We start from the raw sequence: 24151 nt of genomic DNA on the forward strand, positions 1-24151 counted from the left end.
ACACACACACACACACACACACACACACACACACACACACACACACAGCTGAGTGGGTGCTTTTGTCACAGAACCCAGGAGTTTTCCCTGAGGGGGAGGCCCTGAAGGTGGGGAGCCATCTTTCCCAGTTCCTTTGTTTTTCTACAGCCTTCTCCCAGCTGTGAGTCAGTCCAGGCAGGGGCAGACCCCTTTGATTCCCACAGACAGGACAATGAAATCCTGGCTCCCCAGAGGACTCTGGCTTCTCTGGTTTCCCTTGTCAAAAGCCACAGCTTTGCCTTCATGGGGGGCCCTCTCTGAGGGTGGGGTTTGGAGGATGGATTTCTCCTGAGTCTTCAGTGACTCAAGAGAAAATGATTTTAATTGGCTCCCAAACCTAAGGCATCAGAATAGTGGACTGAGTGGGTCAGACTCTGTTCTCTTCCTGTTTATGAGAATGGTGACCACATTTGCCTTTCCCCAGTTTTGTGGTTCTTCTCTTATTTTTGATGCTTTTCCAAAGATCACTGACAGTGGTCATCAATCACATTGATTGACTCTTTCAGTACCTGAGGATGTAATTCCCCGGGCCAGGTGACTTCCATTTATCAAGGAAAGCTGAGCCCTCTCTTTTTTCCTTACTTATCATGGCTATTGACTCCCCATTAGCCATTTTTCCCCTGCCATCTCCAGTAGAAGATTCTTTCTCCTTGGTAGAGAAAACAGAAGCAAAAAATAACCGAGTGGTTCTTGTGTCAGTTATCATTGCCTCATGTACCCCAAGCAAGGTTCCGCTTCTTTTTCTTGAGCTCTCTTTTCACCTAATATAGCTACCCTCCCTTTTTTGTTTTTAGCTTCTCTTGGAAGCTCCAACTCATTCTGAGCTCTAGAGTTCCTAACCCTTTTTATAGGACTACACCACACTTTTAGATTTATCCTCCATTAACTGGTCTTGCTTTCATTTCCTTTTAAAAATTGAATTGGTTGATGAGTTCCTCATGCACCCACATTGATCTCTTCAGACATATCCCATTTCTCCTCATCATTGAATTGTTTCCCTTTGTGTCTTCTCAATTTCATCCTTTTTATATTGACTTCCCTCGTAGCACTTTAGTCATTGGAATCCTATCCATATTTCTTCTTAACTCTTTGAAACTTTTCCCACAATCTAGGGCAAATGTCAGATTATATCTGGATTTCCTCTCCTCTACCACTTCCTCCCAGGGTTCTCATTGTTTCTACCTCAGCAACCGGTGCCTCCCTGTTAGAAAGAATTAGATCCAGAATAGAATTTCCCCTCACTGGTTCCTTCACCTTTCGAAGGATTAGATTATCACTAAGGCAAGTCAAGAAATTACTAACTGTCCTGCTTTTGGCATAGAAAGAATTCTGGAGGATGTTTGAATAATTGAAATTCTCCATCTCTACTATATCATGCCTTTGTGCCATGTTAGTGATCTTTTTCCAAACTCCTCATCTATTTCCTCTTTCTGTCCAGGTGGTCTTTAGTATACTACAATGGCAAAATCATTTCTATTTCTTCCTCCATTGACCTTTACCTAAATATTCTCTATCATATTTCCCTTCTGGTTCCTGGGTTCTTACATTTGTACACCTTCCTAATATACAATGCTACTCTCCCCCCTTTTAACATATTCTATTTATTTTGAATAAGAAATACCCATCCAGAGCCATGGATCATTCATAAGTTTTATCTCATAAAGTCTGAGAGTTCAAATTTGTCTCCTTGCGTTAGGATCCCCAGTTCTCCTGGTTTGTTGCCTGATTTTGGGCACAGTGTGTATAGACATTGTGTATATATGTATATGAAGCTATGTTTTTTGCTGCTGACTCCTTTCTGGGATTTTACCTCCTGTGAATTTCTGGGTATCTCAACTCTTATTCTTTTTCCTTCTTTGTAGCTACTTTCTATGTTGTCTAATTTCAGGGATCTGTACATATACATGTATGTATGTGCAAATCTATCTATTATTCTATCAAGAAAGAGTGAGTGAGAGACAGAGAGAAAGAGACAGAGAGAGGTAGAGAGAGAGGTAGTATTCTCCCTCTCCTCTTTTGTAGCTTAGAGTCCTTTTGATTAGATTTTCAAGATGCCCAGCAAATACATTTTTCCCAGGCTTTGTTAGGTGTATTCCATCTCTAGCCAAGAATCTGTCATCCCTATATTTCAGGCCATGGTCCAGAAATTCAAATCCTATTTTCATACACCACCTTCTTAGTCAGCTGTTCACTTCCCAAATTAATCTTTCTCTTTTGTATCTCTTGTCTCCTATGGGCAACACTGAGGAAAACACAACCTGTACCCCTATGGTCTTCAGTTTCTTGCCAAATACTTCATAATCATTTGCAATATTTGTTAGGTTCCTTCTGGCAGTGACATTTGTGCCCATGTGAATGAAGAGAAGTAGGTAATTGTCACCTACTCAGATAAGTCTTGGGAGGTTTTATGTTCTATCTTTTATACTTGCCCCAGAAAGACAGTAAACCTCTGTATTGTTATTAGGTTGATGAACAGCCACTTTGCTATCCCTTGAATAGGGAATCACCAGCTCCTCCTCCTCCTCTCTTCTTCCTCTTATCTTTACTTGACAGTTTGTATATCTTCACTCATTCTTTGGAGGGTAAGGAGCTCCTTCCTTCTCAGACATCCTCTTCAAGGAGGTCTTCCAAAGCCAAATCATTTTAGAGCAGGGATTCCCAACCTGGGGTCTGTGAACTTTAAACAACAGCAACACAATTTTTGTTAACTGTATTCCAATTTAATTGATTTTCTTTGTAATCTTACGCATTTTATTTTATGTAGTTAAAAACATTATTCTGTTGGAAATTGAGGAGATACCCATCAATTGGGAAATGGCTGAACAAGTTGTGGCATATGATTATGATGGAATACTATTGTGCTATAAGAAATGTGGAGAGAGGGTGGGTCTTTATTTTTTAATTTTGTTTGTGTGTCTGTGAGTGTGTTCAGTTGGACCTTGTCCAGGAGCTGCACTGCTCTCTGTCTGTTCACCCATCTATCCTCCCTCACTCTGGTCAGGCTCCGGCTTCACCATGACCACCACTACCACCTTCGAGGGCGTCGACCCCAATGACAGAAATAGCTCCTGGGTGTTATGTCTTCCAGATGGTGGGTCTAATTTTACTTTGGGCTTTGATGAGTCTACAGAACAATCAGTGAGAAAGAACAAAATGGCATCTAATATTTTTGGAATACCTGAAGAAAATCAACCTTCTTGGGCCAAATCAGCAGGGGCTCAGTCTAGTAGGGACAATTCTGAACCATCTGGACTCCAAAGAAGAAACTCTTCTGAAGTAGGTTCTGGAGACTTTTTAGGTCCAAAGGGAGAAGGTGATGTACATGAAAATGTGGTGGCAGACTTATAGGTTGAGCTGGGACAGAATGAAGAGAAATCTGTGCCTGCTGCACCTTTTCCCAGCCCAGTTGCATCAACATCAGCGCCATCCAGAAGACATCAACCTGGTGGCAAGTCCAGCTTTGTCCTTGGTTAAATATGACTTTTTCCCCCCTGCCCTACCATGCTTGTGAACTGCACAACTTGAGCCTGACTGTATATCTCTTTAAAATTTCTTTCCTTAAAAAAGCATTTTATGTTTTAAAAAAAAGAAAGAAAGAAAAAGAAATGCTGAGCAGGATGCTTTCAGAAAAACATGGAAAGACTTAAATGAACTGATGTGAAGTGAAGTAAGCAGAACCAAGAGAACATTGGATACAGTAACAGCAACATTATGTGATGATCAGCTGTGAATAACTTGGATATTATCAACAATACAATGATTTAAGTCTGACAGGGGTGTGGAACCTGCAGCCTTGAGGCCACATGTGGCCTCCTAGGTCCTTGGGTGTTGCCTTTTGAATGAGTCCAAGTTTTGCAGAACAAATCCTTTTATTAAGGGGATTTGTTCTGTGAAGTTTGGATTCAGTCAAAGGGCCATACCTGAGGACCTAAAGGGTCACATGTGACCTCAAGGCCGCAAGTTCTCCACTTCTGAAAGACAATCCCAAAGGACTCATGATGAAAAATGCTATCCACCTCCAGACAAAGAACTGATGGAATCTGAGTGCAGATTGAAGCATATTATTTTTTACTTTATTTTTCTTGGTGTTTTATGGGGGGGGGTGGAAATCTGTGTTTTCTTTCACAACATGACTAATATGGAAACATGTTTTACATGACTGCACATGTATAACCCATATCAAATTGCTTGCCTTCTCAATAAGGAGAAAGGGGAGGGTGGGAGAGAATTCGGAACTTGAAATTTTAAAAATGAATGTTAAAATTTTTTTTACATGTAATTGGAAAAATAGATTAAAAAAAGAAATTTTTCTTTCTATAATCCAGAGAGAACTGATGGACTCCAAATGCAGATTGAAACATATTTTTTAACTTTATTTTTCTTGCCTTTCCCCTCCCAAATGATTAATATGGAAATATGTTTTGCATGACTTCACATGTATTGATTGATATCATATTACTTGCCTTCTCAATGGGTGGGGGAGGGGTTGGAGGAATAGAGAGAATTTGGAACTCGAAATTTAAAAAAAATGTTAAAATAAATAATGTATAATTATAAAAAAACAAAAACATGATTTTGAGAAGGGGACCATAAGTTTCACCATCTTGCCAAATTGGCCCATGACACAAAAAAGATGAAGAAGCCCTGTTTTAGAGGCTTCGAAGGCATTTTCTTCAAATGTCTCTCCTAGAATGACTGGAACATATTGCTCACTTGGGTTTCATTAGCCCAGACAGCAGTCTACATCCTCGGCCTTCACTCTTACCTTTGTTTGGGGTCCCACGAACCCAGATGGAAAAAACACATTAGGAATTGTTGGTGAGGTGGAGGGTTTGGGTGATCTCCTTCCTTGGCTATCTCTCTTTTTTCCCCAAGCTGATCCTAGGGCCCCTAGCTCCTGGGGCTTCTGAGACCCAAGTCTCTTCCAAGGGATCTGCATAGGATCATCTCTGCAGTTCTGACTGAAGAGAATTCCATCCCTGTTATTTTCTCCCATTGGCAGTTCTTGGTTCTCAGTCTGTTTTCTCTATTAACCTTGCCCTAGGACCTTTCTGACAGGACCAGTTTTGTCCATGGTACCCTCCTTCAAAAGGTTTCTTGAGGCCTTCTGCCTTCAGCTCTGAATCTCTAGTGGTTTCTTTAGCCCATGCACTGGGCTCCTAATCTATTTCAAAGTGGGATTTCCCAATCGGGATTATTCTTCATATCTTTGAGATTTTTTTTTTTCCATTTTGTGCCCTGACTCCAACAATTCTTCAATACCTGGTGGGTTCTCCATAAGATCTTGGTGTTTTGCCCCCCCTAAAATGCTTCTCAGGTTTTGGTAAATGAGCCTGCCATGTGATGTCTAGGTTAAATAGACATCAGGCCCCCCCCATATGTCTTTAAGTCATTCCACTGAGTCTCACCATTACTCAGTTCCTCTATTGTATGTTAGAGGCTTTCCAATTCTATAGTACCTTTGGCACACTTGTAATCCAGATTTCCCATCAATGTCATTCTCCACAAGATAAAGGAGTCCTCTTCTGAGAAAATTCTTAATTTGGACCAGTAGTGTCCTTTTGCTATGACATATCTAATCCCAGACCTGCCCACAAGAGAGGTTTCTCTCCACAATCCAGGGAATCAACCTTACCTGACACAAAATATTGTTCCTCTGTAGGACTTGGGGAATCATCCAGCACCTTTTGCACAAGTGAGTCATCTCTTTCTGATACAGAGAAAACAATATGGGACTCAGCATCCCTCACATGCCTGGTGTCTGATGAGATGACTGATTCTGATGGCTACAATCCTGTCTCAGCTTCCTATCTGAGTGAGAACCCTAGTGTATATCCTAACATGTATATTCCCCATACTTGGTATTGCTATGATTTTTCTACAATATCTGACTGTAAACCAACTTCCAATCTCTATTTGGATTTTGTCAGATGTGGCTGAGTGATTCATTGAGTCTGGTTAACTTACAAAATTGGCTTTTCCTAACCTCATTTCAGAATAGGTTATTCTGTGGTCTCCCATTTCCTGTATTTTGCCTTTTAATACTTTATAAATACCCTCAGTTCTATACAAGCTCTACTTCAAGTATCAGTAATCCCATATGAATGTTGACATTCATCAAAAGATCAATACTAGAATTTAACCAATCAGTAAAGGATTATCCAGGGCAGCTAGGTGGTACAGTGGCTAGAGTGCCGGGCTTGGACTCAGGATGACTTATCTTCCTGAGTTCAAATTTGACTTCAGATACTTATTATCAGCTGTGTGGCCCTGGGCAAGTCACCTAAGCCTACTTGCCTCATTTTCTCACCTGTCAAATGAGCTGGAGAAGGAAATGGCAAATCACTCCAGTATCTTTGACAATAAAACCCCAAATGGGGTCATGACTGAATTGACTGAACAACACACAAAAAGGGTTATCTCCTAACTGATCAAAAAAGTAAACCAAGTTTCAAAACTCAGTGAATATCAGTAAGACATTATGCAAATTAGCAGCAATAAAAGCAATAGCAAGTGTCTACAAAGGGGAACATGCAAATAAACAGCTATGACAGCAATGGCATTCTGCTTGCCCATCAGCATCCAATTATATACCAGCTAGAGTTCTCTTTGGCTACATCTAATAACAAGCATTAGTGTACAAATGCAACATAGAGACGTAGTAGACAGAATGTAGTGGTAACTGGTACACTGATAAGAATTGAAAAAAATAAACAATCCAAAATAAAATATCATTCAAAGAAAATCTAATGGATAACTTCAGTTAGAAGGGGAAAAATTAAAATATCATAAGAGGAAAAAAATCATTAGAGGAAATAATGGAATTGTACAATAAATTGTACAATTACACAATAAAATTGAAAGAAAATACTTAGCAAATGTAAAACAAATGAAAAAGTTCTAATATACAATAATATTCTTCAAAAAGAGTCAAAGTCAAGCTAACTTCAATTCTAAACTCTAGTTATAAAGGAAAATGAGTTAATATAAAATATTTTAAAAGTGAAAAATCAGGAAAAAGTGGCATTAAAATGCACATGTGAACGATAATGTAGGAAATATTGCTTTAAAAACCCAATAATATCTAAAATTCCAGAGAGTGGGGAAAAAGCATGGTGAGATATTTACTTGTAACCAGCAGATGGCGTTGTCACTTCATGCTACCTGAACTTGGCTTACTCATGACTAGCCCAGGGATAAAATGTCCACAGCAAAATGGTTCATCTTTGCTATTTAGGAACTTATTCAAGTTATTAACAGAATCAAACTCTCAAAAATCTCTCTTTCACTCTTTTATTGAGGGGAAATCCTAATGTTTTAGGCAGAGTCCTAAATTAAATCTGTCCTGATTATCTCTGTGTATGCCAAGCTAGTCACTGGCTTCCTCCATTCCAATTCTCCCTATGCACAATTTGCTAACAGATTTAAATCCCAAAGCATTTATGGTCAACCTTAGTTCATATTAAACAAAAAAAAAATCAGAAATTAAAGACAACTTAGAGAAAAAGAAAAAAAAGTCATGTAAAAATGCCTGCCAATTAATGGCAAAGGGAGATATAGACAGCTCAATAGAGGAGTAGAACTGAAGTCAGAAAGACTTGAGTTCAAATCTGGTCTCAGACAACACCTGCCTGCCTCAGTTTCTTCATCTATAAAACAGGGATAATAAGAGTGTCTACCTCCTAGGGTAGATGGCTTAGAATGAATGTAAACACTTGTAAAACACTTGTTTTCTGTTCTGGTCAGAAAGTTGGAGGGTCCTTCCCTCCCAGATTGGTGTCTTTATGGTGCAAATTGGGCCATCTTTTGTCTCAATTCTTATCTAGCCCGTAGTCTTTGAGTGGGTGTGGCCTTAGACAAACTGAGAACTGGGAAAGACCTGAATTTAGAAAGGCCAAGTTCACCCACCCATTGGCCATTGCCAGTGGTCTTGACTTTTGTCTTGCCACTGGACTGTGATGACCCTGGAGGAGAAAGTGAGGCTGCCTCATTGAAATCCAATTCATGTGCAAGTCAAGACATGCCCTGTCATTGGTCCTCTTAGAGAGTTAAGGAGAACAACAATACATTAAGTTCTCCAGGGGTTATTATTCCCTTTTTACAGATGGGAGGAAGAAGAATCTCAGAGAAAGACCAGGCTTGCCAGTGGTCACAATGTTGGGAAAAGTCACTTGCAAGCTTTGAACAGAAGTATTTCTTAATGCTAGGTTTAGTACTCAATCTATTATGCCACACTTTCTGTCTGCTAAGGAAAAGGAGGTAAAGGCTTAGGGATCATTGAATTAGAACTGGAAGAAAACTTAGAAGCCATTGAGTCTGACCCCTTCATACAACAGATGAGGAAACAGTGACCCAGGGTCAAGAAACTAGTAAGGGCTCGAGGTAGGATTATAACCCAGGTCTTCCTGATTCCTGATCCAGAGCTCTATTCATTATTCATTCATTCATTCATTCATTCATTCAATAAACACTTATTTTTTCTTTCTTAAAAAAAGTATTTATTTATTTTTAGTTTTCAACATTCACTTTTTCAGTAAACACTTATTAAGCACCTACTATGTGTCGGGCTTAGTGCTAAGCACTGGGGATACAAAAAGAGGCAAAAAAAAAAGTTCTTGCCCTCAAGGAGTCTCTTTCAAAAGGCACATTGGGGAGGAAAGGGTGGTGATGAAGTGATAGAAATCCGAGATTCAGAGTTCTTGCTGGTTTCTTGGTGGGAACTATGGTGGTCTTCCTATGTGACCTTGTGAGACATTTTTCTTTCTTGTCCCTGCAAGAGGAATGTGGTAAGGGAGGTTTCTGGGCCTTTTCCGGTAGTTTTCTGGGCTTGGGCCAGCCATGCAGGTAAAGCCTAGTCCAGGAGGGCACCTTTAGACAAAGGTGATCCTGTAGAATCGTGGAAAGCAAGGTGACTGACCTTGTAATGACTTAGAAAGTCAATCAGAAACCAAGAGAGTGAGTAGGAGATAAGATAACAGAAGCCAACCTTCAAGTGGAATTCTGGCTGCCCTATGGTAGGGGGTTTTCTGGACCCAGTGCAGCCCCTCCTTGCCCACCTGTCAGTCAATGAACTAGGGTCTATGTCCCAGGCACTGGGCTAAGTGCTGGCAGGTGGACTGGTGCTCAGTGGGGCTAAGACGGGAAAGATGAAAGGGAGAGCTGGGAAAGGGAGGAGGAAAGAAAGAGGAAAGTGAGATGGATAAAGGCACAGGAGGAAGAAGGGTACATATGGGCTGGACAAGCAGAAACCCTAAATGTCATCCAGAGACCCCTGAGACCCTTTTGGGGGCTCACAAAGCTAAAACTATTTTTATAAAAATTCGATGATGATTTATTTTCAAATAGGGTAAATATTGATAAAAACAAAAGCTCGTTGGCATGTCCTTGATAATTTGTAAGCATGTAAAAGGGTCTGGAGGCCAAAAAGTTTGCTGGCCTATGGGATCTCTGAGTATCTTTTATGGAACTTGAATGTTATGGGGGCTGTTTGTTGAACTGAATTCCAAGGCTATCACTTATTTCTTTGGGTCTTGAAGGGTTTTTTTTTTGATCTTCCAGAGTTCTTTTGCACTGAGCAAACATTCCCTGGAAGAGAGAACACCTAAAGCCCTTATCGGTTTAAATATAGCATGTGGGGTCATGGTGGAGGTGGGGCGCAAAGCCCTGTGGGAATCAGGTGAGGGTGCCAGGAGGATATTGGAGGGATAAAGTCCTACTTTGATTATTTCACAGTTTGGGGTTAAGTTCTGCGGCTCAGCACAGGTTTATAGGCAGGGTTGTGCTGGTAAATGTTTAACAACCTGCTTCCTGGGGGAAAAAAAGTACAAGAGACACACTTTTAAGTTTAATCCACATCTTTAACATTTTCTACGTCATTTTTCTAAGTCTAGAAATCAACAAAATAATAATTATTTGTAGTAGCATTTTCCCATTTCTGAAGCATAAATGCTCACACTAATAATTTAACGACCAGCTCTTTTGTGAGTCTGCTGAACACACCATTCACTGTTGTATAGGTTTAACAACTCAACTATTTTTTCCACCAAAGAATACACTTTATTTTAAAAACATCTGAAAATTTTTATTGATATCTTTCATTTTTACAGTTTATATGTCCTAATCTATATTCTCTTCCCCACCCCACCCCCTCCAGAGAGCCACCATTCCTTAAAGCAGAGGTTTCTAATTTGGGGTCTGTGAACTTAAAAAAAATTCTTTTCATCCCTGTTGTTTTTCAGTCATATCCGACTCTTCCTGACCCCATTTGGGGTTTTCTCGGCAGAGATACTGGGGTTGTTTGCTATTTCCTTCTCCATCTCATTTGACAGATGAGGAAACTAAGGCAAATAGGGTTAAATGACTTGTTCAGGGTTACACAGCTAGTGTCTGAGGCCACATTTGAACTGACTGAAGATGAGGCTTTCTGACTTCAGGCCTGGTGCTCTTTGTACTGCACGAGGTAGCTGCCCTTCAATCACTGTATTTCAATATAATTGGTTTCCTTTGTAATCCAACAGTGTTTTATTTTATGCATTTAAGAACAGCATTTTGAGAAGGGGTCCATAGGCTTTGGGAAACTATCAAATGTATCCATGGCTCATAAAAAGGGTAAAAACCCCTGCTTTAGAGTGAAGAATTAAAAAAAAAGGAAAAAATATCTTCTCAGTAAAACTAAGACATGTCAACATGTACCACACTGTATGCAGAATTCTACATCCATAGTGCCCCACCTCTGTAAGGAAGGATGGGAGCTACATCTTTCTTCTTCAAGGTAAAATTTGGCCACTATAATTTCACAACATTCAGTATTAACTGTTTTGTTATTGTTCTCTCTGTTTACATTATTGTAATCATTGTGGATTTTGTTTTCCTGGCTTTGTTTACTTAATAATAACAGTAAGGGTAGCTAACATTTATAATAAGCACTTACTATGGGCCAGGCATTGTACTAAGCACTTTACAAATATTACCTCATTTTATCCTTACAACAGTTCTGAAGGAGGGGGTGCTATTATTATCATTCCCATTTTACAGATGAGGAAACTGAGGCAAACAGAGGTTAAGTGACTTGCCCAGAATCATGTAGCTAGTAGATGTCTGAGGAGCTCTTCCTGACTCTAGGCCCAACACTCTCTTGGCTGAAGTAGAAATCCTGCTGTGAGTATTAGGACTTCCCTTTCCTCTGAAAGGATCCCAGTGTGGGTAGCTAGTCACAAACAGCCTCCCCAGGCAGATGAGCTGATGGGCAGATGAGATCTCTGCTGACAGGTTAACAGGTTATTTAGTGGTTGGCTACTGGTCCCGGCTTGGACAGGGGAAGGGGAGGACACAATTGGAAATTGAGGCCAATAATGGGAAAGTCTCTGGGTTTGGCATCTGGAGGGACTGGTTTTGAATGTAGACTTCTCAGTTACATAAACTCTGGGCAATTCACTTCGCCCCTCAGGTCTGTCCTAGAAGATTGTGCCACCAGGTCACAAAGACACTGGACTATGGTCATATCTACCTCAGTTTTCTCATCTCTAAAATGGGGATACTGGGGCAGCTAGGTGGTGCAGTAGATAGAGCCCTGGAGTCAGGAGGACCTGAGTTCAAATCCAGCCTCAGACGCATAACACTCACTAGCTGTGTGACCCTGGGCAAGTCACTTAATCCCACTACCTAGCCAAAATAAATAAATAAATAAAATAAAATGGGGATACTAATCCCTGCCCACCTACATTACAGAATTATGGGAAAAACATGAAAACACTCAAAGAGAAGCCCCAAGTAGCAGCTTAACTCTATTGTTAGGAGTAGTCCTGACCTAAACCTGTCAGTTTAGGTTTGGTATAGGAATGGCGGTTTACTTAGCCATAGCATGAAAAGGATATTGAACAAGAATATTCCAGCTTGGGTAGAGGTAGCCAGAAGAGTATCTGGTCAGCAGGGCAGGATGTGGTGACTCATATGGTCTTGAAGTATCCTCCAAGTCTAAACACAGAGGTGGGACTCTATGGTCTAACCACACATGGAAGGGGCTTTTTATGACCTTAGGTGACCAGGAAGTCTCATCAGTGTGGCCAGAGGTTACCAGGAATCTGCCAAGTGGAACACAACTCAAGCCAATGTCCTCTGGGGTCAGTCAAGTGCTGGGGACAGCTTTGTTACCTTTCAGGGAAAATGGAACCCAACCCGTGTTATAAGAGGGAGGAGGGAATTCTGCTAGATAGTGGCCCTACTATACAGATTGACCATACCTAGATTTCATCCCTTTAGAAGTAATTCATTCTGCAGCAGCCCTAAAAATCACCCAATGGTTGAAAACCCATCTGCATGGTCACTGGTCACTTTCAGGTCAGTTTTAGCCAGGTTCCTAGAAAACTGGGGGAAGGAAGAGTTCTCATTGCTCCTGGTGGCTCTGGCATCAGTGATGACTTCTGGCTTATTTCTTGCCAGCAGGGTCATCTTTCCTTGGCAGATATTTAAGAAGCCATTTGGACAACTGGGCTAGGGCTTGGAGCATGTCAGGCAAGCTGGCCAGGAATTGTTCTCATACCAGCATTCCCATAATTTGTTCCTTGGTTCAAACCTTTGGTCTTAGTCACTTGTAGGAGTAGACTTGTGAAAGAGCACCTGCCTTTTGGGACAAAGAGCCTGTGGGGAGGCACCTGACTTGCTGGACACACAGTGTCCAAACTCCCAAGGTCCCCCTCTCTTCCTTACATCACTGCATAAATCATGAAGTCCTAGAACCATGTAGAATATGTGGGATGTGGCCATCCAATATAAATTCTGATGGCTTGAGTGGGGCACAGGTAGATATATGATCTGGACTATCTCCAGAAGGGGTACCAGGCTATAATTATATCTATCTAGTGCACATCGAATGTCTGTAGTGTAGGGTTATGATAAGGAGTTTGGAATAAAAGCTACTTCCTCTGATTGCTCTTAAGGGGAAGAGGAACATCTCGCTTCTCATCAGCTTGGCTCCTTCCCACTAAATACTGATTGTCTAGTAGGAGAAGGAATACATGACAGTTCTTTCTCTGAGAGATTTATGATCCTAGCTCACCCAAAGAGGGATAGAATGATCTCATCAGGGTGATGCCTGCTCTTAGCAGGTACTAGGACTTAAGGGACGTACTTGGGACTGGTTTTCCCACTCGCCTGTGGTACCAGGGAGCTCCCAGTTGCCTCCCTCCACCACTCCCTAAGCATTTGCCACCCATGCCCACACATGGCAATGTTGTCAACTCAGAAATCTCTCAGCTGATCAGATGTCACACCTCTCAACTCAGCTCACGGCATCTCAGGGCTGTCCCTTGGAAAAATCACCTCAGACTTGGGATAGAAGGAGTGACAGGTGGTTTTTCTACCTCTCTACCTTCTGGTACCAGCTATACTTCTAGCCTCCCTCCATTTTCCTTTCTACAGTGTAGCTTTCTTTCCAAATGAGATATCATTTTTAAAAAACAGATACTCATCTTCTTCCCTTCCCACTGCTCTAGAAGAGCACTCTTCTTTGGGTTGGAGAATTTCATTCTTAGGTCTGTCCTGGAAGATCCTGCCACCAGGTACCAAAGATGCTGGACTATGGCCATACCTGCTGTAACTTTTGTCAGCTCCAGAGGGGCCACAGCCAGACACACTTTCCCTGTTATTTTGGGCCAGTTTTGCTAATGTCTTCCTGTGGCCTGAGGTGCCCGAGAGCTTTGAGGGCCAGTAAAGCGAAGGAGCCCAAGGGAAGCAAGGCCTGCCCACAGGTGAGGTGGAAACAGCTCTAGGCTTGGCGTCTGAGGGCTAGGGTTCCAAGCCAGACTCTTTTACAGCCTGGGAAGAGACATAGGATTCTAGCTCTAAGGCCTGAAGGGTCCTCAGTGACCGTCTGTTTTAAAGATGGGGAAACTGAGGCCCGGAGAGATCTGGTGATTTAGGATTGTAGATGGGATTTAGAGCTGGAAGAGTTTAGAAGTCATCCAATCCAACCCCTTTATGATAAAGGAAGGAAACCGAGGCCTGAGGACCCAGCTAGCCCTTTAGCTCCCTGAGTGAGGGGCAAGGGTTTTTTTAGGGGGGAAGGAAATAACCAAAGTCTAAGGGTAGACACAGTTCTCAGGGTCAGGGAGCGGAAAGTCCGGTCTTACTCGCAGGGTCCCAAGGAGGTGCCCAGTTGATGACATGAAGAGCACAGTGTAGGCCTTGCTGCTTACAATGTTCTCTTCCTACCTTTCCTCTAAGCAACCTGAAATACCACTTTAGAGATTCGTTTGCTTGGGCTTAGGCTTTCTGGTTTCCAAGAGCCTCCTGTTAAAGCACCTTTAGTCCTAAGAGGAACTCTGGCTGAGAGCTGAATGAATGGGACAAGCTGAGGAGTGAGCAGAAAGGGACTGGTGGAGGGCCAGCCGTGAGGCCTGGCCTAGACAGGGGTGGAGTAGAGCTAGGGGAGAGGGCAGGGGTGGGGCCCTAGTGATTCCACCAGGAAGTCAGGGTTAAAGGACCATGTATTTCCTCAGCCCCACCCTGAAAGCAGGAACCTCAGGTCCTGGCAGGTCACCCTCTAAGTCAGCCTTGACTCACAGGAGGGTAAGTATTCTTCCCTCTGGGGCAAGGCTCCGATGCCACTCGGGCTGTAGGTGGTGGGGGGAGTGGAAGATGGCTTAAGGAAGTCTCCCCCTCCCCCAGGGAAATTCCAGGAAGAAAACTGGAATGGGGACAGGGTCACTGTGACCACACTTCTCCTGGAAGCCAGCTCAGCTGGCAGACAGAGACACTGAGAGAACAGAAAGACACTAGGCTGGTGGGCCACACAGGACCACAGGCAGACAGGCAGAGCCCAGAGCAGAGCCAGGTAAGAAGCCCTCCCCAACCTGAGGCACTCACTCCCTTGCCCAGGACCCTTCCCAGGACCCTTTGGGCTGTTTCCACCCTCACCACCCGTCTTTACTCCCCCATCCTAACCCCACGTCTGTCATTCCTTTACAGCAGAGCCAACAGCTGCAGGTGGCCAGAGCCCTGGGGGAGGCTGAGGTAAAATCTGCCCTGGAGCAGGTGACCCAGGAACGGGATGACGCCATAGCCAAGTAAGGGGGGGGGGCAGTGAGCCCTGGTGGGCTTTGGAGGGGGGAGGCCCCAGCTGAAGAGCGGGGCACTGGGAGGATAGACAGTGCTCTTGTCTTTCTGAACGAGCCCCTCCCTCTCTTCCCTCCTAACACCCCCGGACTGGAGGTGTTCTCATCTGCCTGCCCTGGAGACCTTAGAAGACTTCCTCCCCTGTTTGCAAAGTTTCTTTTTCCAGATAAATTATGGCAGAAATGATTAAGATTCCCTCTGCTTGCTTCCCATTCAGATGACAATGAAAAAATTCAGATGTTTGAGATTGGATTTTTGAGATTTCTATCTGGACCATATGGTTTGAAACTCACTTAGGAAAATGAAAGATTTTTAGGGAAATAATTCCCCCCCACTTTGATTTCCCTATTTGTAAAACAAAGGGGTTGGATTAGGTCACCTCAGGGTCTTCGCTCTATACTTGGAGCCTCTGTTGTCTTGTCTGAATGGTGGCTGAAAGATGGTTCCCTGGTGGAACTGCCCCCAGCTGCCCCTGCCCCTGCCCCTGCCACCCCCAGCCCTTGCCTGCCTTTGCCTCCTTGCCCCTGCCGCCCCAGCCCCAGCCTGAGAGAAAGGCCCTAAGCACTAGGATGGGGCTGAGGCCTGGCTTTCTCGCCCTCCCCCCCTAAAGGAAGCTGGCCGTAGAAGCTGAACTGGGCATCTGCAGAGCCAAACTCCAAGCTACGGAGAAGCAACTGCTGGAGGTGGTGAAGGAGAAACTGGTGCTCATGGAGGAGGTCGAGGCCTGGAAGGTAGGCGAGGGGGAGGCTGAGGGCATGCGTGTATAATAGTGTATGTGTATGGGGGTCTGGCTGGGGAGGCGGGGGGGGGAGATGCCAGGAGAAGGGCGTCAGCATCACTCCAGAGCGCCCACAGGCCAGGACTTTCTGCTACCATCCCTGGTAGGCCCTCCGCTCAACAAACCCATCGTCTCCCTCTCTTCCTCAGGATGATATGCAGGAGCTGGTCAGCCGACAGATTCAAAGCCAGATGCAGAGAGAAGGGAGTGATCCCTGGGGGGACGGGGTATCGGGGTCCAGAACCCAGCCTGGTCTGACCACCCACTTTTCCCAGTGGCAGTGGAGATGGCGGAGGTGAGAGAGCTCAGCTAATGCTGGTGGCGGGGCTGGAAAAGTAGTTTTATTCAATAAAATCTGAAACCCTGGCTATGTGTCCACTCTGAATCAAAGGAGAGACCATACAGAAAGAGATTGTGATCTGAAGGGTCGCAGGACCAGGGTCTGAATTTCTGTCTTCACTCACAGTGGAGCCCCATCCACCCCCTCACCTACTCCCTACCTCCTTCGTCTTCCAGAGTTACAGGCCTTTCAGACTCACCCTCACCCCAGAGGCTGAGGCTGCCTAGGCCTCCCTGTGTGAAAGATCCTCAGTTCACCGAGGTCCCTAGGGCCCTTTGAGTGTTTGAGGAGTGGGGTGGGGGGAGGGGACAGCTTCTAAGGCAAGAAATTTCAGATATTGGCTGGGAAATCTTGGGGTTGGTCATTGTGGGTCCATTGGGCAGGCCCTGGGACAGAAAGGATCTGAGTTAGAGAGACATACCTCAGAGAGACACCACGACCTCAATGTGGGGACAAGAGGAGAGAGTCAGAGGAAAAAACATAGAAGGAGATTCAAGAGTAAGGTAGATATGGGGGTGGCTGGGGGTTGGAGAAAAGTTAGAGAAAAAGAGTCAGAAAGCTGAGGATGGCACAAAGCTCTGAATGAGTTAAGGTACATAGTTCTCCCTTCAGAGCTGAGAGGACCTTCCTCTCCCAAACTCCAGAATAACTTGCCCCCAGTTGCTCCAAACCTTGGTGATGGAGATCCCACCTGGGGCCCAAGAGTGGTAGGACAGATGTGTTCCTTCACTCTGTGGTCCAGCCTTACTGGATGCAGGAGAAGGTGGCACCTCAGAAGATGAAGATGGGTCCAGGAGAAGGTTTCTGAAGCTGGAGGTTGTCCCTAATTTTATCTCCTTGCTGGGACTGACTTCAATGTTGACTGTTAGAAGTCCTGCCTATCAGTCTCCACCAGATTGGTGAGAAGGAACAGCTGTGTCCTGGAGAGTTGGGTGAGTTGATGGGAGTAGGTATCCTGACTCAGCTGTTGCACACCCTTGGACCCTGAGCCCCTCCTTCATCCTCCCTGGCCAGGTCCAGCTCCATCTCTTTCCAAGCTCTAGTCCAGCTTAGTAGAACTTGGAATTCCTTTCCTAGCTCTCTCCCTACTTTATCTGGTTCAATATCTACACTTGTGATTATGTGTCCTCACTTCACCCCTCCCACTTTCCTTATCCACCACCTTTCAATTCATTGCCCTGTGGCTTCACATTTCCCCACCTCTCCTCATGACCTCAAACTCAAATATTTGTCCCATGCAGCCTATCTCCATACTTATATAAAGCCCAGGTAAAGCATGATTTACCTAAGAATCTTTAACTTTCTTGAATGCAAGCTGGATTTGATACAAATCTCAAGCATATATGCCTCTGAAAGGGTATGCTGAAAGATATAGGATTACTGACTCAGACATTAAGGGATACCCTTTTGAAGGCTTTTAAGTGGTCACTGATGCCACCCCTACTGTTCTTATGTGCAGAGTTGACCGTGGAGAAGTGGTGACATTCAGGAGGCAATTCCTCAGATCTAATCTTGAACCCAGAAATCCCCTACTGCCTGGGTACCCACAATTTCCAATCCAGTAGGACATAGTAGGGAGAATGATACATAGGAAATTCTACTCTATTCCTACAGGACTATATTTTCTGCTTCCCTCTCACAGTCTTAATCCACTTTTGACACCATGACATATTTTTAGGATATGATGATTCCCACTGATTGTAGGAATATGGGATGCTTCTGACTGTGGAGAAAGCTGGCGGCCTGGCGGGTAAGCCTCATCTGCTGTATCACCAAGACCATGGCTGTGTTGCCTCCTCTCATTCTATTTCTGAGGAAGATGCAGAGGACTAGTCTAAGCTGAGGCAGGACAGCTTGCAAGTCAGTGCTCCTGGCCTGGAAGCAGCTGGAGTTGTGGCTGGGTGGGCTCTCTCTGTGTTAATGGGCACCCAATATCAGCACCTAGGGACAGCAACTTGGGGTTTTTCTCCCCAACTCCTTCCCCTTATTGGTCCCTCCTCCATCCTGTAGGTTCTGACCTATTGTGTGGGTGTTGAGCAAAGGGTCAAGCTAGTTCAAAGTGCTTAGCATGTGTAAGATAGATGCTGGGCATACAAAGACAAAATAAAAAGCAGTTCCTGCCCTTGAGGAGCTTACATTCTATGGGGGGGGCAGTAAATATTAGAGTCAGCATTTGAATCCAGGTTCTTTGGCTCTAAATCTAGTGGTCTGTCCACTATATCTTGTTGCCTCTTTCCCTGACTTTAGTTTCCTTCTCTTCTCCCCCAGCACACCCCTCCAACCCCCTTGCCTTTATTCCTTGGCATCTCTGTTTCCAGTTGTACCCCACCCAATATCCCACAATGGACATCTAATGGTGGAATTCCAGGGTTCAGCTGGAGAAATTCTTGAGGGGCAGAGGACCTTCACAGAATCTCATATTAGAAAAGGGCCTCACAGGCCATCATCTAGTCCAACAAAGACCTCTATACCACCCCCAACAAATGGCTACCCAATCTCTGAACCCCTCTAGGTCACTGTCCTATTCTCCCCCTTCCCACAATGGGCATCATTTAAAGGGGTCTATGGGAGGCAGAACTGTTGTGAGAGCAGCAGATGGATGAGTTAGAAGAGAGAAGAGGGAGGAGATTGAGGCCAGGAGGAAGAGGAAGATAAGGATGGTGGTAAAAGAGAAAGGGAAGGAGGGCAAGAGAGAGGGGGGATAGAAACTGTGTCAGGTGGGGAACAGAGGTGATTGGTAGTGTCCTTGACTGACCTGGAACTGCTGCTCTTGTGCGTGGCCAGCACAGAAAAGGACTGGGTTGGGAGGGCAGTCACTGAGGACCCCCTAAGGCACTGACCCCAGGTTCTACCCAGACGTCCTTGCTGCAGTGTTTCCTGTGAAAGCTACCACATGTCTGGTTCCTAGGCCACCCCTTGATCCTTTCCTAGCTGAGGTCCCTCGCTCAGTGATATAGACCCTAAAGAGCTAAAGGTCCCCTTCCTTTGTCTTTGTCCACTCTTTCTTTTCTCACTCATAGAAGGGAAGGAGTCTGTGGGAAGTATAGGGACAAGAGCAAAAGCTTCAGAAGGATGGCTTGCTGCCTATGTGGGATCAAAGAAAGTCAGGGTCGAAGGCCCTCAGAGATGGTCTAAACCAGAGGTTCTCAAACTTATTTGGCTGACTGCCTCCTTTAAAAAAAAATTACTCAGTGCCTCCCTGGAAATCTACTTTTCCTTTCACGGTTTTTTTTTGGTTGAAATTTGCATGATTTCAAAAAATATATTAAAAAAAATGATGTATCTTAAATTTAATAGTTTGTTGTAAATTTGTGGTTTTTTACCTGCATGGAAATTTTGATGACACAATATTACATCATGTAACCATATTGCTTATTGTAAAGAAGTCATTATCTGCACATATTCCTGCCAATGCATGCTGGACTTCCCCACAATGCGCCAATGCCCTACACACTTGCCTACCAACACTTGCTTGTTAAGACCTGTCAGTGGACTTGACCACTGATCAATAACTTGCATTTGTGTGTTTATTTGGAAAGTAATGTTATCACCATGATTTTAACTGTTGGCAAAACAGATGAAACATCTATGAGTGGTTTTTCAAAATTTTCTTCTCTTCTTTCCTTATGCTTCCACTGCCCCCTGATTTTTGTTAAACACCCCCCACTTGCAGCCAAACCTACTACCACCCCCCTGGATCATTCTAGTGCCCCCCAGGGACCACTATTGAGGCAGCTATGTCTTTGAGACCCTGGGCAAGTCACCTGATCTCTATCCATTTCCTTATATTTAAAATGGGCATAATAATGCTCATACTATCCAGTTCACTAGGCAGGACCAACAAATCACTTGTAAACTTGTAATTAATAAGCCCCAGAGACTTGGAGAGCATGAATATTTTGTAAAAGCAGTGTGTAATATGAGAGTCTACACTGCCTAAATCACTTTGTGTTTACTTTGTGTATGTTTTGTAGGAGAGACAGTGGGCTGAAGCAGATGGAAAACTGGCCTCCAAGTCAGGAAAAAATGGCTTCCTATTTTGCATCTGAGATGTATGACTCTGGGCAAGTCATCCCCTCAGTGACCTCAGAAAACTGCAGAAGATGAAATGTGGCAGAGCAGGCTCAGAACTGCATTGGCAGAAGCAATTTCCTCTTGGAAACTTCCCCTAGTCTAATGAAGTCACACAACTGGTCTCCCCAGAATGATCTTAGGCAATGCAAAACCACCACCTAAGGCCAAGAGATCCTGGGATCATAAACAGAGAGCCGGAAGGGACCTCAAAAGCGTCTACTTAAATCCAATTCTCGTGCAAGTCAAAGACATCACCCTGTGATGTCATTGCTCCTTTTTGAAAATGAAGGATGAACAACCACAGCTTCAACCCCTTTTGTCCAAGGTCACCATATAGGAAGTATCACAGGTAGGATTTGAATGTAGCTGAATCACTTGACAAACATTTATTAAACACCTACTATGAACCAGCGACCATGTTAGGCATTGGAGAAACAATTCCTTTACTACATTCCATCTAGTGAGATCACAGGCCAATAAATTTAGGTCCAGGAGGAGTTTTAGAAGTCATCCAGTCCACCCTTCCCCCTTTTATAGATGAGGAAACTGAGACTGGGTCATGGTTATAAATGTCATAGGCATCAGAAGCAATTTAAATTCAGGTCTTCCTGCCATCCACCCAGGTGTGTCCAAACTCCCCGGAGCGTCTGAACCAGATTAAAATGGAATTGGGAAATGTGAAACAAAAAAAAATAAAAATACAATAAAACATAGATAGTATTAACTTATGGTTTTCCAAGTCAATATGCAGCTTTCTATTTTGACCCTACTTCTCTAAACCATCAGGATCAGGGCACTTTCCACTATAGCACACTGTGGCCAGCTAGAGGAAGTCAAAGCAGAAAACTGGGTAAACCTCCTGTGGGGGATGTAGGGGAGGGCATGGACAAGAGGCATTGGATGAGGAGACATGGATGGGCCATGGGAGTACTCACATAGATGAAATCACAGACTCATCAAAGCATTAACATAAGACTTTGGGCAAGTCAGTTCCCTTTGCTAGAAGGAGACAATTGTTCTAGGTGACCTCTAAGCCCCCTCCTCCCTCTGACAGTTTATGATTCCAGTCCTAGCTCCTGTACTTTAGAGGAAATAAATCCAGAGAGGGATAATTACTTTATCGATTTCTCAACCACACAGCAGGTTTTGGTGGCAGATGGTAGGACTAGACTCCAGGTTCCCTGACTTCCCAGCTCTGACAACTCCCAGGGCAGGATGTCACAGTGTGTCTTGCCTTCTACCCTGGGGAATCAAGGATGGCCTAGATTTGAACCATGCCTGAGCCTAAAGGAAATGGCAGAAAATGTTAGACAGTAGTATTTGGGTATTATTGATTTAGAAGGAGTATGGGCTTGAAGATTCTACAAGCAGAGGTGTAGGAAGGGGAGATTTGATGGATTTAGGTGTAATAGGGGTGTTCAAGAAGCCCTCCAAACCTTGCACTCTGCATGTGGAGCTGAGCCTAGCTGAGCTACTTCTGATGATGTTTAGAGGTTTAGGGGTGCTGGGACCCTGAGATCATGGCACACGGGTCTTGCAAAATGAATTTGACCCAAGCCTTCTTTCAGCCAAAGACAATATTTATTAAAGATCCGCCATATTAACCAGACTCTTGAGGAATCTGAGAGTCTGTGAGTCTGTGAGGCATTGGCTAGATTCTAAGAATCTGAGCACCTTAACAGAGGCAAGATGGACCTCATATACAGAAAGACTGTGGGAATGATCTAGGAGTGGCCAAGTAGTTTGGGGTGACTGGAGGAGGGGTTTAAGGAAGATTTGAATGGGAGTGGCCAGTAAGCTGGGGTGAAGAGAACTCCTGGGACCTGGACAATGAAGCCTAGCTAGGATTAAGTGTGGGAAATGGCTGGGGGCCATAGGGAGGGCTAGGCTAGGTTAAGGGTAACAGAGATGGGAGATTGGGTGTAGCCACAATGAAAGGCCAGTTGATGAGATTATAGCCTCAGGCAAACACCAGAGATTTGGCCACATGGGAAAGTCCAGGGTTTTTCCTTTTTGGGGTCTAGCTCTTATCCTCATCACTTCCAGGGGTCCAAGTGGGTTCCAGCTCAGTGCTGAAGCCTCTTGGTATTTGAAGGGCTGGGATTAGAATTGTTTACTTGACCCTGGAGGGTGGAACTAGGAACTATGGGTAGAAATCATACAAGGTCAAATTTAAGCTTTTGTTTTAGGAAAAACTTTTTCACAATGAGAACTGTCTAAGACCAGGGTCAGCGATACCATTATGTAGTTCATAGAATTGATAGTATCTAGAGCTGGAAGATGGCTCAGAAGCCATCATTTTACAGATGAGGAAATTGAGGCTCAAGGAGGAAACTTGCCCTATGTCATAGGTTAATAGGGTTTTAGGTACAGAGTTGGAAGGGACTTCAAAGGTAGTCTAGTCTGACTCCATCATTTTGTTGTTCAATCATTTTCCAGTTGTGTCTGACACTTCATGACCCCATTTGGAGTTTTCTTGGCAAAGATAACTGGAGTGGTTTGCCATTTCCTTCTCCAGCTCATTTGACAGATGAGGAAACTGAGGCAAACAGGGTGGAGTGGCTTGTCTAGGGTCACACAGCTAGCAAGTGTCTGAGGCCAGCTTTGAACTTAGGAAGATGAGTCTTTCTGACTCCAGGCTGTCTATCCACTGCACCACCTAGCCCCCTCATCATTTACAAAGGAGGAAATTGTGACTCAGATGAGTAAAAAGACTTGCCCGATGTTACACATGAATAGTAGCTATTAGAGGCAGAATTCAAACTCAAGTCCTTTGATAATAAAGTCAGCACTCTCTATCCAGTCCACCATGTTGCCTCCCCTAGCAAAGGCTTGATGACCCAAGGTGCTAAGAGAATTTCTGGTTCAACTGTATTACTGCCATTTACTTAAGATTTGGTGATTGACAAAGTACCTTATTGGTGGACCCCTGGGAAAATTTTATTGCATAACTTGTCCAGAAGGATGCTTGTGGGGATCCTCTTCTTCAGTGCCTTGAGCAAGCTGGCTGCTGAGGTCCCTGCCGATGCTGAGGTTTTTAATTCTGGCAGAATCTGGGTGAATGTGAAACTAACAAACAAAAAAAGAGTGTTATCAAACGGTCACCTTCCTAAGTAACAGGTCTGACTATCTCACTACCCAACTCAAAAGAGTGTTCAGTGGCTTCCTAGGGCAGAGACCCCTCTGTTTCTGTCTTTGTATTCCCCAGAACCTTGGACAGTGTCTTTCCTAGAGTAGGAGTTGAACAAATGTTTCTTCTTGAATAAAACATACAAACTACTTTTTTTTAATTAAAAAAAAAATTATGCCCTCCTGGCTCTCCTTAGTTTTCCAGCTTTATTTCCCACACTCCACATTCACATTCGAACTGAAGTGTGTTATTAACTGTGTCCCAGACTCAGTATTCCATCTCCTACCTCGGGGTAGTCATTTAGGTCATATTTTCACTGCCCCCCCGCTTTGAAGGCTCTCTCCCCTGGCCTCCTTTCAGGCTATTATTTAAGGCTTAGCTTCTTGTCTGTAGTCTTACTTTAGCATCTCCCCCTCTCCCCACATAAATATTCTTTCTGTCCTCAAATTATTCTGTATTTACTTACCTGTGTGAACAGACTATGTAATCTCTTGTCCTCTAGCAAGGCTCCCTTTGGGTCTTCATGCCCTTGGGATTTTGTGCTTTGTTTTTAGGGGGGGCTTAAAAGCTCATTATTGAACAAACTGTAAATAGGAAGACAGTGTTGCCAAGTGGGGAGAGCACAGTGTGGTCTGAAGCCTTGAGTTCTCCTGGTCTTGGCTAAGCGCTATCCTAGGTC

At 44.0% G+C, this 24151-nt stretch overlaps 1 protein-coding gene and 1 pseudogene across 1 annotated transcript; both read left to right on the plus strand.

Moving 5' to 3' along the window:
* Positions 1-3054: 3054 nt before the first annotated feature.
* Positions 3055-3513, plus strand: LOC114042830 (annotated as a pseudogene).
* Positions 3514-9678: 6165 nt separating this feature from the next.
* LOC114042908 lies at positions 9679-20610 on the plus strand. Its single transcript, XM_027861694.1, has 7 exons — positions 9679-9715; positions 13745-13784; positions 14704-14869; positions 15004-15101; positions 15761-15881; positions 16078-16223; positions 20243-20610. Exons 1-7 carry the CDS (start codon positions 9679-9681, stop codon positions 20373-20375), a joined length of 741 nt encoding a protein of 246 aa, XP_027717495.1. The 3' UTR covers positions 20376-20610.
* Positions 20611-24151: the final 3541 nt, after the last annotated feature.

The sequence above is a fragment of the Vombatus ursinus genome, unplaced genomic scaffold (genome assembly GCF_900497805.2).
Source record: "Vombatus ursinus unplaced genomic scaffold, bare-nosed wombat genome assembly UNPS02014768.1, whole genome shotgun sequence".
Taxonomy (NCBI): domain Eukaryota; kingdom Metazoa; phylum Chordata; class Mammalia; order Diprotodontia; family Vombatidae; genus Vombatus; species Vombatus ursinus.